At 42.5% G+C, this 18,340-nt stretch overlaps 1 protein-coding gene across 1 annotated transcript in view; it reads left to right on the forward strand.

The window, feature by feature from the left end:
• Positions 1-18,340, forward strand: part of LAMA2 (laminin subunit alpha 2) — a 528,196-nt gene that overhangs the window by 367,378 nt on the left and 142,478 nt on the right. Inside the window, exons 25-27 of the mRNA XM_070733489.1 lie at positions 6,939-7,118; positions 8,925-9,113; positions 9,199-9,332. Of these exons, the coding sequence (XP_070589590.1) occupies positions 6,939-7,118; positions 8,925-9,113; positions 9,199-9,332 (503 nt within the window). The remainder of the gene's footprint in view (positions 1-6,938; positions 7,119-8,924; positions 9,114-9,198; positions 9,333-18,340) is intronic.

The raw sequence follows: 18,340 nt of genomic DNA on the forward strand, positions 1-18,340 counted from the left end.
AGAGGGAGTTAAGCGCCCTTGGCAGCACCCAGCAGCCGCGCAGGGGCCTTCGAACATTGAACGGAAGTTTTACACCTTTGACGAGGAGGTCGAAAAACTCCTAGAGTTTCCGCCAATTGACCAGCCAGTAGTGACTCTGGTTTCCAGTACGCTGGTGCCCTCAGAGACTGGCGACAGCCTGAGGCCAGAAGATAGGAAGGCGGAGATATTGTTGAGGAAGGCGCATCAGGTGTCGGGCTGGGGATTCAGAGCCGCTGCCGCGGCATCGTTCATCAATAGGGCATCCATTATGTGGTTGCAGGAAATGCAGGCCAGGCTCGGGCCAGAGGACGGACGTCTCCGGCAGGACCTGAGCAAGCTGCGAGCGGCAGCGGAATTCTCGGCAGATGCCACCCTCCATGCGGCGAAGTTCTCGGCTAGGAGCATGGCAACCACTATGTCGTCCCGACGACTTCTCTGGCTGAGAAATTGGCCAGCGGACTTAAAATCTAAGTGGCGGCTGGCCTCAAGTCCATTCCAGGGATCCATGCTCATCGGGGAGAGTTTGGAGAAGGTCCTCATTGAGGACAGGGACAAAAAGAAAGTGCTCCCCAGGGCCAATAGGAGACAGGACCGCAGGTCCGCCCCATACTCAAGGCGCCAGAACCCCCGATGGGAAACCAATACAGGTACGGGTCAGGCCCAACGACCTTTTGCTCAGGGTCAATACAGCCAATACAACCAACCGGCTTTTCGTTCTGACCGGGGATCTTTCCATGACAGACCCCGAGGTTACCAACAATCGAGACGGCCCTTTCGAGGAGGTAACCAGAGAGGCTTTCGTCGCTCCAAGTGACTCAGCCGGGATGCCGATAGGAGGGAAACTCCAACATTACAGTCTCTCCTGGCAACACACATCATCCGACAAATGGGCCTTAGCCACCGTTTCACATGGACTTCGACTGGAGTTTGTCCAGTCTCCTCCACCTCGTTTCCTTCATTGTCCCGTAATACGGGACTCACAAAAGAGACTACAACTCCGAGAGGAGATAAAGCATTTATTGGACATTCACGCTATCGAGCCGGTACCCCGACAGGAAGAGGGCAAGGGGTTCTATTCCGTGATCTTTATAGTACCCAAGGCCTCAGGAGGCTGCCGGCTCATATTAAACTTGAAACAACTGAATGTTTTCATAAAGTACAGGAGGTTTCGAATGCACTCCTTGCAGACAATCATATCTTCCATACGCTCCTACGATCTATTAACCTCAATAGACCTCAAGGAGGCGTACCTCCACGTGCCCATACATCCCAGTCATCGCCGGTTCCTTCGCTTCTACACCGAGGGGAAGCATTTTCAGTACAGGGCCATGCCATTCGGCCTCTCCTCGGCCCCTCGAACCTTCACCAAACTGTTGGACATTTTGACGGCAGATCTGCGACAGAGGTCAGTCCGACTGATGGCTTACCTGGACGACATAATCGTTTTGTCCAGGTCGCCATCGGGAGCCAGGAACGACTTGGCCAGGACGATGCAGACACTGGAGTCTCACGGTTTCACGATCAATATGGAGAAAAGTCACCTGTCTCCCACCACCAGGTTGCTTCATCTCGGAGCAGTCATAGATACCTTATCAAACACGGTATCTCTTTCTCCAGAAAGGCAACGTACCATTCGGCAACTGATCTCCAGCATTCAGCACAACAGGAGAGTTCCCCTGGCATTGCTATCCAAAATCCTGGGGACATTGGTGTCAGCCATAGGCATCGTTCCCTGGGCAAGACATCACATCCGGGATCTACAGTGGTTCTTGCTCCCAGCTCAGAGAACCAGGAGGAGCCATTGCAACACAAAGGTTCGTGTCCCGCGGGCAGTCAGAGAGTCCTTGCGCTGGTGGACTTCGCTAGCCTTAAGCAAAGGCTCCCCATTTCGGCTCCAAAGTCCAGTAACACTCACGACAGACGCCAGTCTTTTAGGATGGGGCGCACACATTGGACATCACATGGCCCAAGGCCTCTGGTCAGACAAGGACTTGGAGCCAGTCAACATCAATTTCCTCGAATTGAGGGCGGTGTTTTTGGCCCTCCAAGCGTTTACCCCGCTAGTGCAGGACAGACACGTGCGGGTCCTGACAGACAATGTTGCAACCAGGGCCCATCTCAATCATCAGGGGGGCACGAGGTCACAGCGCCTCATGGAGGAAGCCAACCATCTTTTCGATTGGGCCGAGATCCACTTGGCATCCTTGACGGCCGAGCATATTGCCGGCGTCAGCAATACTCAGGCGGACTGGCTGAGCAGGACCATTCTGGATCCATCGGAATGGAGTTTGGATCCCGCCATCTTCCAGCAGATGTCCCAAAGATTCGGCACTCCCTCAGTGGATCTGTTTGCCAGTCAGCAGAATGCTCAACTGCCCAGGTTTTACACGCGTTTTCCGGATCCAAGGGCGGAAGGGACCAACGCCCTTCTTTCTCCTTGGCCACCCGGTCTGATGTATGCTTTTCCCCCCACCAGTCTCATTCCCAGGGTGGTGGAGAAGATCCTAGCAGAGAGAGCGGAGGTGCTATTGGTGGCGCCTCATTGGCCTCGACGCCCATGGTTCTCCGACCTGGTGGCACTATCGGTGTCACCACCGTGGAGGATTCCGGACCGGATCATCGCCCTCAGTCAAGGGAACCTGCAACACCCGGATCCCCAGTGGCTACATCTAACCGTGTGGCACTTGAGAGGAGCAGGCTGAGGCAACAAATGTTACCAGAGAAGGTCATTGATACAATGCAGGCAGCACGACGTCCATCGACATCAAGAATTTACCAGGCAACCTGGCAAGCGTTCTGTAAGTTTTGTGAACAACGTCATCTGAATCCGAAGGAGACATCGGTAATTCCGGTGTTGGAATTTCTGCAGAATGGGATAGACCGGGGGTTAGCCCCTAACACCCTAAAAAGGCAGGTGGCAGCCCTTGCCACTATGATACAAGTTCCAGAGGCACGCTCCTTGGCCTTCCACCCGTGGGTGAGGGACTTTCTACGAGGAGCTACAAACAAACACAGCCCGCCAGTCCGGAGGTTTCCGTCATGGGATCTCACACTGGTACTCAAAGCATTGACAAAACCACCATTTGAACCTTTGAGGTCCATTTCCCTACGACTATTATCTATTAAAACGGCCTTCCTGGTCGCAATCACGTCGGCACGTAGAGTGTCTGAAATAGCGGCCTTATCAGTCAGATCAGATCTCTGTATATTTTATCCAGACAGAGTTGTGCTAAGATTGGATCCCACCTTCATACCAAAGGTGAATTCTGTGTTTCATAGAAAACAAGAATTGATACTACCTGACTTTTGTACTCATGGAAATCATCCATCTGAATTGCGATGGCACAAAATTGACGTCAGACGAGCTCTGAAAATCTACATCAGACGTACAGAAACGTTCAGGAAATCTGAACAGTTGTTCATATCATTTTCGCCACATAGGATGGGTTTAGGCCTGTCTTCTAAATCCATTAGCCGATGGCTCAAGGATTGTATCTTGGAAGCTTACAAGGCTAGGGACCAGACCCCACCATCAGGACTGACGGGTCATTCAACACGTAGCGCGGCCACATCAGCTGCCTGGGCCACGCAAGCATCCATAGAGGATATCTGTAAGGCCGCAACCTGGGCGGCTCCTTCCACATTTGTTAAACATTATAAGTTGGATTCGTTTGCTTCAGCGGACGCAGCGTTTGGAAGGCGTGTTTTGCAACGAGTTTGTGCCTCCACGACGTCCCTGACAAGACCTTCTCCCTCCCATGGGCCTTAATCTTTGGCATATCCCATGTTGGACTCTCCTTCCAGCTGCAGTGGAGAAGGACCGTTGTACCTACCTGAACGGTCTTCTCGCTGCACTGGAAGGAGAGTCCAAACCCACCCGGCACTGTTTAAGTTCAGGGACGCCGGAGTTGGGAGGACATTGTTTCGTTGGATAGTTGACAATAAAAATTGGTTATCCTCTTACATTGTCTTCGTTTTTAAAACTGAGCTCATGGGGGATACAAGGGGGCGGTACCTAATTAATATGTAAATAATTAACTCAGTCTCTACCAGTAAGATTGGTTAACTACCCATGTTGGACTCTCCTTCCAGTGCAGCGAGAAGACCGTTCAGGTAGGTACAACGGTCCTTTTATGCTTAAGACCTTCCACCATTCTTGTAGCCCGTCTTTGGACCCGTTCAATTTTGTCCATATCTTTTTGTAGGTGAGGTCTCCAGAGCTGAACACAGTATTCCAAATGTGGTCTCACCAGCGCTCTATATAGCGGGATCACAATCTCCCTCTTCCTGCTTGTTATACCTCTAGCTATGCAACCAAGCATCCTATTTGCTTTTCCTACCGCCTGACCACACTGCTCACCCATTTTGAAACCGTCAGAAATCACTACCCCTAAATCCTTTTTCTTTTCTTCCTTTTCTAAATAGCCATAATACAGGCTCCATCCCATGCTCAGGACTGTCACAAACGAGGTTTATTTAGAACACTGAATAATAGAATTGGAAGGGACTTTGGAGGTCTTCTAGTCCAACCCCCCGGCTTGAACAGGATATCCTATACATTCTATATAAATGATTGTCCAGTCTCTTTTTGAAAGTGTCGAACAATGGAGCACCCACAACTTCTGAAGGCAAAAAGGAGGGAAGTGTTTTTAATAGGAAAGTGAACACAAAAACAAGGGAGCACAATCTGAGGTTAGTTGGGGGAAAGATCAAAAGCAACATGAGAAAATATTATTTTACTGGTTGGTAAATCCACAGTAACTGAATTTAAACATTCCTGTGATTAACATATATCCATCCTAAGATAAAATACAGGAAATAGTACAAGGGCAGACTAGATGGACCAGGAGGTCTTTTTCTGCCATCAATCTTCTATGTTTCTAATTTGTTCCATTGGTTGATTGTTCTCACTATTAGGAAATATTTCCTTAGTTCTACATTGTTTCTGTCGTTGATTAGTTTCTATCCATTCTTTCTCATCTTGATTTTTGGTGGTTTGGAAAATAGTTTGACCTCCTTGTCTTTGTAGGAGCCCCTCAAATATGCTCTCATGTTCCCACTAGTCCTTTTCATTGGACTAGAAATATCCAATTCCTGCGTTCTTCATATGTTTTAGCATCCACCCATACTTATTTTTATTGCTCTTCTCTGAACATTTTCCAGAGTCTTAACATCTTTTTTAAAATTGTGGTGACCAGAACTGGATCCAGTATTCCAAGGCTAGAATACCTGGAATATAAAATACAAAATATTTATTTTGTACAGTGTAACAGAATACAATATAAATGTGTATAAATCACAAAAACAGATACACTTTTTTTCACACACAAAACCCCCAAATCAGGTCTTCAAAAATTTAAAAAGGCTAACAAGGTGGGACCAATCTAATGGGAGGTATGATATTCCGAGAAGTGAATACCATGGCAGAAAAGGTTCTTCTTTGGCACTCCACCAGCCAACCTTCCTTGACTGATGGTACTTGTGATATTTGCTAGATCAGAGAAGACACAGAAATAGAATAGAATAGAACAGAAGTCTTTATCGGACACACAAGGAATTTGTCTTGGTGCATATAAACAACCAGGAAGAAACATTTCAATAAGTAAACCATTGTCATCCATTTAAAAATAACCATCAGTATCCTTTAAGCAAACTGGAATACATTCTGTTTCTTACCCAGTCTTATAGTTACTATATACAACTACTATCTGCTTATATATTTTGGATGGGTGATAGGCCCAAATATTAATTATACTTAAATTATTTCTGATTTCTCTGATTGTTTTTGTAACTGTAAATCTTTAGTGATGGATGGGGTTACAGTATCCATCATACTAGTCCAGAAATATTTCACAAGAGTCCTTCACTCCTCTTGCAATAAAATACCTTAATCTACCAGACTTGAAATAATGGAATTAGACAATTTACAACTACATCACCTCTGAACTGATATAAATGTAGTTCATAAAGTCATATACCAAAATATCCTTCCTGTTAATGACTACTTAACCTTCCACCACAACAATACACAAGGACGTAATAGATTCAGCCTAAATGTAAACTGCTCTAAACTCAACTGCAGAAGATATGACTTCAGCAATAGAGTGATCAATGCCTGGAATGCACTACCTGACTCTGGTTTCTTGCCCAAACTCCAAAAAATGTAACCTTAGATTGTCTACAGTTGATCTCTCCCCGTTTCTAAGAGGTCTGTAAGGGGCATCCATAAATGCACCATTGTGCCTACCATCACTGTCCTACTGTCCTATTGCCCTCTTTTATTGTTACTTTTTACTTATGTTTATACAAACCACTACTATCCTATACATTTTAATAAATACATAAATAAATAAATAAATAAATGCATGCATGCATGCATGCATACATACATACATACATACATACATACATACATACATACATACATACTCTAAACTCACAACACATGCTCAAGAAGCCAGTGGCAGTCATGGCTAGGAAGGCCTTTTCATAGCTTTGTGCTATGTTCCAGTTGCACCCAATCCTGAAACCTGGAGGCTCTGTTCCCATGCCCTAGACTCCTCCAGATTGGACTCTACATAGGGTGGCCCTTGAAGAGTGTTCAAAAGCTTGAGCTAATGCAGAATGCCATAGGGTAGGTTGTGTGGTTACTCCTAGGCCAGCATATCTTAAACTTCTGCTCTGTGATCCACTTTGGCTGCCAACGTGCTTCGGAGTCTAATTCAAGGTGCTGGATTCAACGTTCAATCTTTCATGTGTTTAATTGTTATATCTATTCCAGTATATGTTAGTCATTACAGTATATATTTTATGTAGATGTCGTTGTTTGATAAATATTTTAACAATAATTTTCTACAGAACAGAATGTAAGATAAAGATAGAAATAGACATTAATCCAACACTTTATTCTCATTCAGTTGACTCTGAAACCAGATCAGGTTGTCCTTCCTTTGGTTGATGAAAATGTCCAGCACCAAACTACCAAAGGGATTATATACCAATATCCAGAGACAATTGCAAATATTGAATTGGTAATGCAAGATTTACATTCAGAACCATTTTATTGGAGACTTCCGGAACAATTTGAAGGAAAGAAGGTAAAGGATGAGAATTCTCGTTACAGTTTATATTTTGTCATTCCTTTTCTTTCCCCCTAACAAAGATTAGAAAGAACTTGAAAGTACTAATGAAAAGTTACCATTTTATTGTCACAATCATAACTATTAATTCTCTCTTATTATTTTCCATTAAAAGAGAAGCGACATAATGAAATATTATTCATTTCATTATTATCAAGCTAATTAACAAATTAAAAGAATTAAAAATACAGTGTAGCCTCATAATTAATAATTATGTTAATAAGGAAAAAGAGAAAAAAAGGAAATGAAAAGGAGTTTTGGAGTATCATATTAAAAATAGATTATCTCCCCACAAAATAATTCTATTGCTTAAAAAGCTTTTCCTTGCCTCTTTGTCAGGAAGAAACCCGGCTAAAACTTAATTCAAAAATTGACATGCCTACAATCCACTCCTTAAAGCCAGGTTTCTCTGTTTTTTCTAATATTTTATAATAATTCTTCAGGCAGACCCCAATTTGAAAACAAAACTAAACAATGAATTCTGTTAGAGATCTTCTTTGGAAAGTATGACTTTTAGGCAGGTCCAAATTTTTTAGCTCATGGCTCTGCAATATTATTCTGTTTAGAATAATGTCAAAGCTATAGCTAAGATACCTGATAGCTAAAAGAATCTTACATGGAATGTTTCTTTAAAATTTTAGAATATAAATGTATAATATACTCAAAAAGTTAAAATCATGAGGGGAACTGTATTTGTTTCAAAGCTTAGTTTAGTACTTGAATAATTCCCTTTAATTATGATGATGAATAGAATCCCCCTGAAGGAAGTAGTATTTTAATATTGGGAAAAGAGGTACAATAGTATGACAATCCAAGTGCTTGTGTCACTTGACCTTATTTGTGTTGCGATTGTTCAGTCCCAAAGTCAATTAGTTGATCTAGCCTTATCAGTTATACAGAGATATGAAATAATGCCTTTAGGAAGCATAAAAGTTGCACTGAGATTCCTATAATGGGTGAATGGATTATAAAAATGTAGGAACTGGTAGAAACAGTAAAACTGACTTATTTGGTCGAGGAGAAAACAAACACTTAAAAGAATAGAAAACTTGTGGATTTTTTGCTAAAAGAATAAAAAAGTGAAAATATAATTTATGAATTTAATGATTGAAAATATGAAAGTTGGAAAGTAGGAAATATATTTCATAACTTTGGTTTATATTTTGCTTCCCCCCCCCAATTTTTTTTCTTTTTTCTTTTCCTTTACATTTGACACTCACTGTACATAAAATTCATAACACTTTTTAGTAATTTATGTAATTATTTTAAAGTAATTTAGATTTCTTTATATACTGTTGCATTTATAATTTTGTATGCTGTCCTGAGTCACCCCGAGAAGGGCAGCATAGAAATCTAATTAAATAAAAACCAATAAAAATAAAATAATTATATAAATTTAAAATATATAGCATAAAAGGTCCCATGTTATCCATTCTCTGCTCTATCGTATCCTAATTTCAGGAAATATTTCAAATTAAAAATATATCCAGTATTTTAAGTATGCACAGAAAAAAACCCAGCATGGTTTGTTTTTTTAAATAGACATAGGAAATAAATTCCACAGCCTCATTTTATTTCATTTTATACTGTAGTTCTTGTAATTTGTATCTGATACAATGAAAATCACAACTTTAATCATTCATTTCATGCTAACTGGGATTCTTCAGGGCATCTTCAGATACTCACCATATTTCTTATTTCTTTGAATTTCATTTTGATGGCTTGTCTATATTATTATTTATATGGTTTCTTCTTCTTTGTTAGCTGATGGCTTATGGAGGAAAGCTGAAATATGCTATCTTTTTTGAAGCAAGAGAAGACACAGGTTTTGCAACTTACAATCCCCAGGTCATCATCAGAGGTGGGCTTCCCACACATACACGAATTATTGTTAAGCATGTGGTCGCTCCTCTGAATGGCCAGTTGACAAGGCATGAGATAGAAATGACAGAGGTAATTTTTCATCCCAATCTGTTTTGTCATTGGCACTTTGGAAACAGTTAAATCATTAGCATTCCTGTCATGACTTCCTTTTCAGCATGAGTGGAAATACCATGGTGATGATCCAAGGATCACGCAGACTGTGACCCGCGAGGATTTCATGGATGTCCTGTACAACATTCATTACATACTTATCAAAGCAACTCATGGCAGATTCATGAGACAAAGCAGGTAAGCCTTTTATATGATGCAACCAGTAATACTAAACACTACTATCAATCATCAGAGATTGATTCATTTTCACAGGAAAATCATAAGGTACTTTTCCACACTGTTATTTACATGGAGATCTATGGGCTTAAACTTGCCAATCTATATAAGAGTCCAGATTTCTTTAGCCATAGTAAAAGGAAAATAATAATCTTATCAATTTTTATTCTAAAAATTGAGCTTTGATTAATGATGATCAAATCACACCAGCAAAGTCAAAACATCCAAACCAGCTTATTATGTCAGAGCACCTTGTCCTAACTTTGAAGATTCTGTCTTCTACTGTCTTAAATTGTGGGCCATGTAAATTGCCATGGATTTTGCATCTCCTTCTTGTTTTATTTGCCTCGGAGGTTAGCCTGCACTTGTTTCTCTTCCTTTTAATCTTTTCTGGTATGCACCCAAGAAAAATTCCTTGTGTATCCAATCACACTTGGCCAATAAAGAATTCTATTCTGTTCTGTTTTAATTCTGGTAGTGTCCAGCTATCCAAAACCTAATTGGTTTGATTCAGTACTCACTTCTCTCATATTATTGCCTGACCAAAGTCTGATGTATACCTTTGAGTAAAATCTCTGAACAGCATCATATTTATTTCTAAGTGAAGATACTTAAGTTTATTTACATGTTTTAGAATGAAAAAAGACCCAAGCATCTCTCCACTATCAATCATCATCCTGATCAGCACAGATTAGCTCCAGGATTAACAGCAAGTCAACAATACCTCAATCAAGAAACTGGCAAAGAAGCCAACACTAGACCAGTGTTTCCCAACCTTGGTAACTTGAAGATATTTGGACTTCAACTCCCAGACTTCCCCAGCCAGCATTCGCTGGCTGTGGGATTCTGGGAGTTGAAGTCCAAATATCTCCAATTTGCCAAGGTTGGGAAACACTGCACTAGACCACCACTAGTCCAATACTAAACACTAGATCAGCGATGGCGAACCTATGGCATGCGTGCCACAGGCAGCACCCAGAGCCATATCTGAGGGCAAGTTCCAGTGTGCATGCACGTGCTGGCCAGCTGATTTTCAGCCTTTTTTCCGGCCATTTTTGATCTCCCCAGTCTTCAGGAAAGCCTCCTAAAGCCTGGGGACCAGCACTACAAAATACCCCCTGTGCACCCTTTTCCTCGGGCGCGCGCTCCCCATCCCCTTGCCAGCCCGCGAGGGGGGGCGGGGAGGCGCGGGCAGTAGAAGGGAGCCTCAGCCGCCCCTGCCTCTCCATGGTGCCTCTGGCCCCCTCACGCTCCTGGCCTCTCGGCCCTGCCCCCCGCCCGCCCGATCCGCCCCCTCTCCTCCTCAGCCACCTCCTGCCTTGGGTGAGGCTTCTCCCTCGGAGGTCGCTGAAGCTTCTTCTCCTTGTCCTCATCCGCGCTCCTGGCAAGAGGGATGCAATTGGCCAGGACGTGGTAGCCCCACTCTTTGGGAGGGCAGGGCTGGAACAGAGGGGCAGCTGCGATGGGGCTGGCTCGGTAAAAGTGCTCCCAACGAAGGGGCTGTGAGAGGGTTTTCTCCACGCGCTTCAGGAATGCCCGCCCCACCCCTCTCGCAGCCCCCTCACTGGTAGCACTTTCGTCCCGGACTTTCAGCAAGGGGGCTGCAGTAGAGGCAGGGCAGGCATTCCCGAAGCGCTCGTAGAAAGCACTCTCGCAGCCCCCTCGCAGACAGAGAGAGGGGGGGGAGAGAAAGTAAGTGAGAAAGAGAGAAGGAGAAAGGGGGGAGAGAGAGTTAGCAAGAGAGAGAAGAGAAAGAAAGCAAGAGAAATAGAAAGAGTGAGAGAGAAAGAAAGCAATAGAGAGAGAGAGAAAAAACAAGAGAGAAAGAGAAAGTGAGAAAAAGAGAGAGAGAGCAAGAGGGGGAGAGAGAAAGAGAGAGAAATGACTCTTGATTTAAAGCATATGGTAAAAAGCAGCCAAATAATAACAGAGAAAAAAAAACCCAGCCTTGTGTGTGTGTGTAAACTCTTGAACCATTTCCAATAGCTCACCTGTTATTGGAAATGGTTCAAGAGTTCACACACAGAGAGAGACACACACACACAGAGACACACACAGAGAAAAGGGGGGAGGAGACAGGGATGGAAAAAGAGGAGAAGATAGTAATAATAATAGATTTTGGTTTTGTTTTATTATTAATTACTTTTAATTTTAAAAAGGGAATTTTTATCTTATTTATTTATTTGTTTGTTTGTTTGTTTATTTATTTATACTCCTATGCCGCCCAGTCCCAAAGGGACTGCCGCTCAGACACTATACTTTTCCACCCACACCGAAAAAAAATTAGAGGAAACATTGCTGGGGACAGCGAAAAATAGCCCAACAGGCCAATCAGAGGTTCGGAAACAAACTTCCAGTTGGCCCATTGGCCCGTTTTTCACCATCCTGAGGGTTCAGGGGTTTTTTTCTCCACCCTGGGAAGAGATGGGCCTGGCAGAAATCTGCAGGCTTCAGTAAAGGCCGGTGTGCATGCGCAGGGGGGCAGCACAGGGAGGGAATTGTGTGCAGGTGGGAGGAGGCAGCGTGTGGGTTGTGTGCATATATGGGGAGAGAGAGCATTGCATTATCAGTGGGGGCATCTGTACTCATACTATTGCACATGCGCGTACTCTTTTGGCACCTGAGCCAAAAAAGGTTCGCCATCACTGCACTAGACCAATATAAATACTTAAAATCACTCCCACCAACACTGTAAGAGCAAGCCACTAAAATATAAACTGACACAAACCACACTCCTGGCTAACATTGATTATGTTTCCTAGTGTGAGGAATGAAACATGTTCAAAAAAAAAAAAATCAAGCAAGCTCAGAGAGCACCAAGGACCATTCCCTTCAACCCTGAACTACAAATATTATCCCTTATTGAAAAAAGTTTTTATTCTTGATGTTGTGTGTACTCCCTTGCGGCGTGAGGAGTTTTCAGATTTGGAGGATGACTGGGATTTAGAGATCATAAATCTCCCTGCTCTGTCGACAGTTAGCAATGTTAGTGTAGACCACGGAGCTAATGACATAGAGATGAGTTCGAGTGACTCAAATGGGGGAGACCACAGATGGAGGGATGCTCGTTTTTGAAGGTAGCAGAAACGCCGGGAAGACAGGAGGTGGACATATTAGAGAGTAATAAATTAATGAATAATGTCACATCCAGTTGTGAAACAGAAGAAACACTAAATTTGTTCAATCTTGCAAAAAAGAATGGCTGCGCTCCGAAGTTACTCCGAAGCATAAGCATGATGTGTGATTTATTATTTGTTTCTTTATGACGCCTGGCTAGCCCTAATTAGCCATAAATTTTAGAATGACTTGTGGAATGCCTTTCATGTTACTTCCAAGCTTATCTACTTAATTGCTGAGATAAAAATGATGAGGAAAGAAAACTACGTGCAGAGTTGAAATGTAGAGGGGAAAATAAAGAGGATATGTTTTACATTGAGATGCATTGAGAATTCCTTTATTCCAAGTATTCTACGAATCATCCTGAAATCAGAACACTTGCTAATTCCATTGTTAGTAATGACCGAGTTCTTTCAATCAGTCACTGATTGTCCCATTCATATTTATAGATGACCAGTCACACAATTTTAGCAGGCATGATGATCTATATGTTACATGGCTCTGTTGATAGATGGATAGATTGCTTGCTGGAATTAATGTTAGTTATTTTCCAATCATTGATCAAGGACCCAAGTGCTATGAACAATAGCAGTGAAAGATTTTCTAGGATTATTTGAATTTCCTATATTTGTAGATGATTTATACTCATGTGTAATTATGAACTCATTTTCTATTTTTTAAAAATAAATCTTCTTGAGTCATTCAAATTTTCTGCTGGCAAAGCCTAGTATAGGTAGCCTATGTACCATATTGGCATTATGTAGACCAGCGTTTCCCAACCGGTGTGCCGCGGCACAGTGGTGTGCCGCGAGACACTGTCAGGTGTGCCGCGGCGAGAGGTGGCGGAGGAGAGTGGGCGGATCGGGCGGGCAATGGGGCAGGGCGGAGAAGCCAGGGGCGCGTTTGGCCGGAGGCACCGTGGGGAGGCAGGGGCAGCCGCGGCTCCCTTTACTCCTACTGCCGCACCACCCTGCCCCTGCTCCCCACGGTGCCTCCGGCCAAACGCGCCCCTGGCTTCTCCGTCCTGCCCCATTGCCTGCCCGATCCGCCCACTCTTCTCCGCCACCGCCTCCTGCCTTGGGGCGAGGAATCCGAGAGTCCAGGACTGTGTGGCTTTGCGCCATGAAGAGAAAACGGCCGACTTTTCCCTGCTGCCGTTTTCTCTTCATGGCGCAAAGCCAGGGCCGCCGATAGACGGGTACTACAGGGAGCGCGCTACCGGGCCCTGGGCAAATTGGGGCCCGCAGTCAGCGGCTCCTTGCACTGAGCTCCCGCTCGCAGCTGTCCCCTGGCTCCTGCTCGATGCCACGGTTTTCGGCGCTGTCCTGCTGGGCCCCAAAGACGGAAGGCAGGAAGGAGGAGAGCTCCATTCTACTCGCCTTTTTCCCGCCTTCCTTCTTTGGGGCACAGCAGGACAGCGCCGAAAACCGCGGCATCGAGCAGAAGTCGGGGGACAGCTGCGAGCGGGAGCCCCAGGAGGGAAGTACCGGCAGCGCCCCGCCCAGCTGAAGCTTCACTGGCGTCGGCGGCAAATGTCCTTTGTGGCCCGGTGGGAGGGGGGGCTGCAGCGGCCGCAGGCAGTCGCAGGGAGATGGCTGCGGCGAGAGGGAGCTCCAGGCGGCGGCGAGAGGGAGCGCTCTCTCTCTCTCTCAGCTGACTGCAAGCGGGAGCCCTGATGTGGCGGTCAATTGAGAGAGAGAGAGAAAGAAAGAAAGAAAGAAAGAAAGAAAGAAAGAGAGACATATAAGAGAGGCAGAGAGAGAGAGAAAGAGAGACATAGCAAGAAAGAGAGACAGCAAGAGAGGCAGAGAAAGAGAGAGAGAAAGAGAGACATAGCAAGAGAGGCAGAGAGAGAGAAAAAGAGAGACATAGCAAGAGAGGCAGAGAGAGAGAAAAAGAAAGAGAGACATAGCAAGAGAAAAAGAGAGACTTAGCAAGAGAGGCAGAGAGAGAAAGAGAAAGAAAGAGAGACATAGCAAGAGAGACAGAGAGAGAGAGAAAGAGGGACATAGCAAGAGAGGCAGAGAAAGAGAGACAGCAAGAGAGGCAGAGAAAGAGAGACAGAGCAAGAGAGGCAGAGAGAGAGAGAAAGAGAGACATAGCAAGAGAGGCAGAGAAAGAGAGACAGAGAGAGAAAGAGAGACATAGCAAGAGAGGCAGAGAGAGAGAAAAAGAAAGAGAGACATAGCAAGAGAAAAAGAGAGACTTAGCAAGAGAGGCAGAGAGAGAGAGAAAGAGAAAGAAAGAGAGACATAGCAAGAGAGACAGAGAGAGAGAGAAAGAGAGACATAGTAAGAGAGAGAGAGAAAGAGGGACATAGCAAGAGAGGCAGAGAAAGAGAGACAGCAAGAGAGGCAGAGAAAGAGAGACATAGCAAGAGAGGCAGAGAGAGAGAAAAAGAAAGAGACATAGCAAGAGAAAAAGAGAGACTTAGCAAGAGAGGCAGAGAGAGAGAGAAAGAGAAAGAAAGAGAGACATATAAGAGAGGCAGAGAGAGAGAGAAAGAGAGACATAGCAAGAGAGGCAGAGAAAGAGAGACAGAGCAAGAGAGACAGCAAGAGAGGCAGAGAAAGAGAGAGAAAGAGACATAGCAAGAGAGGCAGAGAGAGAGAAAAAGAAAGAGAGACATAGCAAGAGAAAAAGAGAGACTTAGCAAGAGAGGCAGAGAGAGAGAGAAAGAGAAAGAAAGAGAGACATATAAGAGAGGCAGAGAGAGAGAGAAAGAGAGACATAGCAGGAGAGGCAGAGAGACAGAGCAAGAAAGAGAGACAGCAAGAGAGGCAGAGAAAGAGAGAAAGAGAGACATAGCAAGAGAGGCAGAGAGAGAGAAAAAGAAAGAGACATAACAAGAGAAAAAGAGAGACTTAGCAAGAGAGGCAGAGAGAGAGAGAAAGAGAAGGAAAGAGAGATAGCAAGAGAGGCAAAGAGAAAGAAAGAGACATATAGCAAGACAGTGAAAGAGAGAGAGAAAAAAGCAAGAAAGAGATAGCAAGAGAGACAGAGAGAGAGAGCAAGGGAGAGAGAAAGACAGAGGAAGGGAAGGAGGGAGAGAGAGAGAAAGAGAGCAAAAAAGAGAGGAAGAAAGAAAGACGGATGGAGAGAGAGAAAGAAGGGAAGGAAGGAAAAGAGAGAAAGAGGGAGAAATAGAGCGAAAGGGAGGAAGAGAGAGGGTTTTTTTGTCCAAACTTTTCTTTAGCCCCCCCCCCCCCTTTCAATGTTCCCCAGGATTTTGAAAATATGAATAATGTGCCGCGGCTCAAAAAAGGTTGGGAAACACTGATGTAGACAGTATCTTCTTTCATCTACACTTTCTGGGCTGATTTAAGAAGAGCCATTTTCTAGTGTGATGGAAAACTCATCTAATCTACTGTAGCATTCTTATCGCATTTTTATATGAACCTACTAAATGTCAATGAGAAGCCAAATGGTATCTCATGAGTATAACAGCATTCTTCTGCTATTATCTCCCAGGAACTGAAATTTTCTGTAACACTGAACCATTGTAACTGATAATCTCAGTAGTTCTGTCTTCTACAAATTTGAGTAATTCTTATTAAAGTGTCTAAATCAATAGCCATCAGGGTCTGCGGAGAGAGGCGGCATACAAATCCAATAAATAAATAAATAAATAAATAAACAAACAAACAAACATAAATAAATAAATAAATAAATAAATAATAGTAACAGTAATAGTAAGTCTACGGAGAGGGGCAGCATACAAATCTAATAAATAAATAAATAAAATAAATAAACATTTTGCATAGATCAGTTTTGTACTGTGGGAGATTGAGTACTTCTTTTAAAGACAATATAATTGAATAGTTATTATTTTAAAAGTAAATAGTGGAGCACTGCAATTCACACAATCTGAGATATATTAATCATTTTTCTTCATGGATTTGTATTTATATTTTCTAAAGTATGGCCTTTGTAACAGCTATCCAGAAGAATACGAGAAAAGACATACTGCTGTAAAATAAGAGTATTTTAAATCAGTAATTAGGGCACATTTATTCACAGCTTTCTATTGCCCTTTCTCCTTGAGGCGATTCCAGATCATCCCATGTTCTAAAATTTTATCCTTTGAATGTAATTCAATGTTTTAAAAGTATGGTTCATTGATACACCGTTCTTTTCTTTGAAAAGATGAAAAGCTTGGTGTTTAATGTTTCCTGTTGACATGGATAAAGATCTAAAAAGCTTCTATTAATTATATAAATAGGAAATATATTAATGGATCAAATATCTAACTGTTTCATCAACATTATTGTCATTGATTCTTTACAGCCTGATTTCCAATACATTGTATAGAGACTGAATAGTTTAAAACTAAGCTCACAATTACTTAATGTATGTGCTTCTCTGTGGCTAAATAGGCAATCTGATATTCTAATAATCAAAAATTCTGATTCCAGTTTCATCAATTGAAGCTGCTAGGGTTTATGGGATCTAGAGACCAAAGCATTTAATGCTTTACAAAATAGCTTATCCCTGTCACAGAGCATTTTAAGTATACTGTGCGACATCCACACTGATGGTCAAGACCAGGGATTGAAAGAAGAAAGAAACAGTACATGGGCTGATAATAATTTTGATGAAACTGACTATTCACAAATTAATCCTAGGAGATATAAAAGTGGGATTTCTGAAATGTTTGTAAATGTAGCCTTGCAGATCATTGATATATTGCAGCAAAACATTATAAGAAAACATCATGCTGACAGTAGCTTCAAGTGTAAAAATAGCTTAATTCCAGCAGTGCACCATATTAGCTATGTAATTTAGCAGCAGCACTAATCATGTTTCTGCATGAAAGCAACAGTATTACAGTGAGTGATTCAGAAGCTGCCATTAAAAAGCCAAAGCCAAACATTTTTCTCCTGCTGTGTTAATTTTGTTGTTTCCCTTTTTACATTTTAGGATTGAACATTGAAACATTTCTTGCATTAAATGGATGGAAGGTTTTTTTTTTCTTTTTCCAAGAGAGCAGACTAATACAATTAATCTAGCTGAACTGGAACTATGGGTTCTGTTTTACTATTAATTAATTCCAGATCCCTGATATTGATTGGGTCTCAGAGTCCAATGGACTATTTCTCTCCTTTCCAAGTATTGCTACTGGATTGTTTCTCTTATTTCCAAGTATTTTGTAACAAAATTACTAGAACTTCTGGTAAAGATCAATGAAGAGATATTGAGATATCTCTTTCCTCCATTGGTTTTAAATGTTTGTATATGCTTGTGAATTGTTCCTGCCAAAGCTGCTTTTTAATATACACATTCATTTTGTCTCTTCTGACCCAATATTTCCATTTTTCTCATCCTTCCAAAATTGGAAGAACAGATTAGTGCAAAGTTTAACAGATGTTTATCTAGGCAAAAATCACACATTCTCTTTTTTACAAAATAAAAGATAAATCATTGGCAGACCTCCAATGAAGTAACCACCTAAGGTAAAGAAAATTCACTCTGCCTTCGTCCACCACCACTCATTTATATCTGGCATGATAACTTTATATCTACATTTGCTTCAGTGTAGTCACAATGAATAGACAACATACAGATGCTAGCTGACATCTTTTATAAGATCTGCAAGTATACGGAGAGGGGCAGCATATAAATCAAATAAATAAATAAGTAAATAAGTAAACAAACAAACAAACAAGTAACACTGAAGTGTGTAGAACTTCTTGTTTCTTTTTTTTCTGCCTTTAGAATGCTGGTATTTGGGTTCTAAATTAAATAAAAGTTAAACTGATAAAGTATATTTTACATTTCAAGATAATTTAAAGAGGTAGACTAACATTTCTTTTCTTTTCTAAATAACACCCAAAAGTTGAATGTAAGTGTTC

This window comes from Erythrolamprus reginae, chromosome 1, assembly GCF_031021105.1.
Source record: "Erythrolamprus reginae isolate rEryReg1 chromosome 1, rEryReg1.hap1, whole genome shotgun sequence".
Lineage (NCBI taxonomy): Eukaryota > Metazoa > Chordata > Lepidosauria > Squamata > Dipsadidae > Erythrolamprus > Erythrolamprus reginae.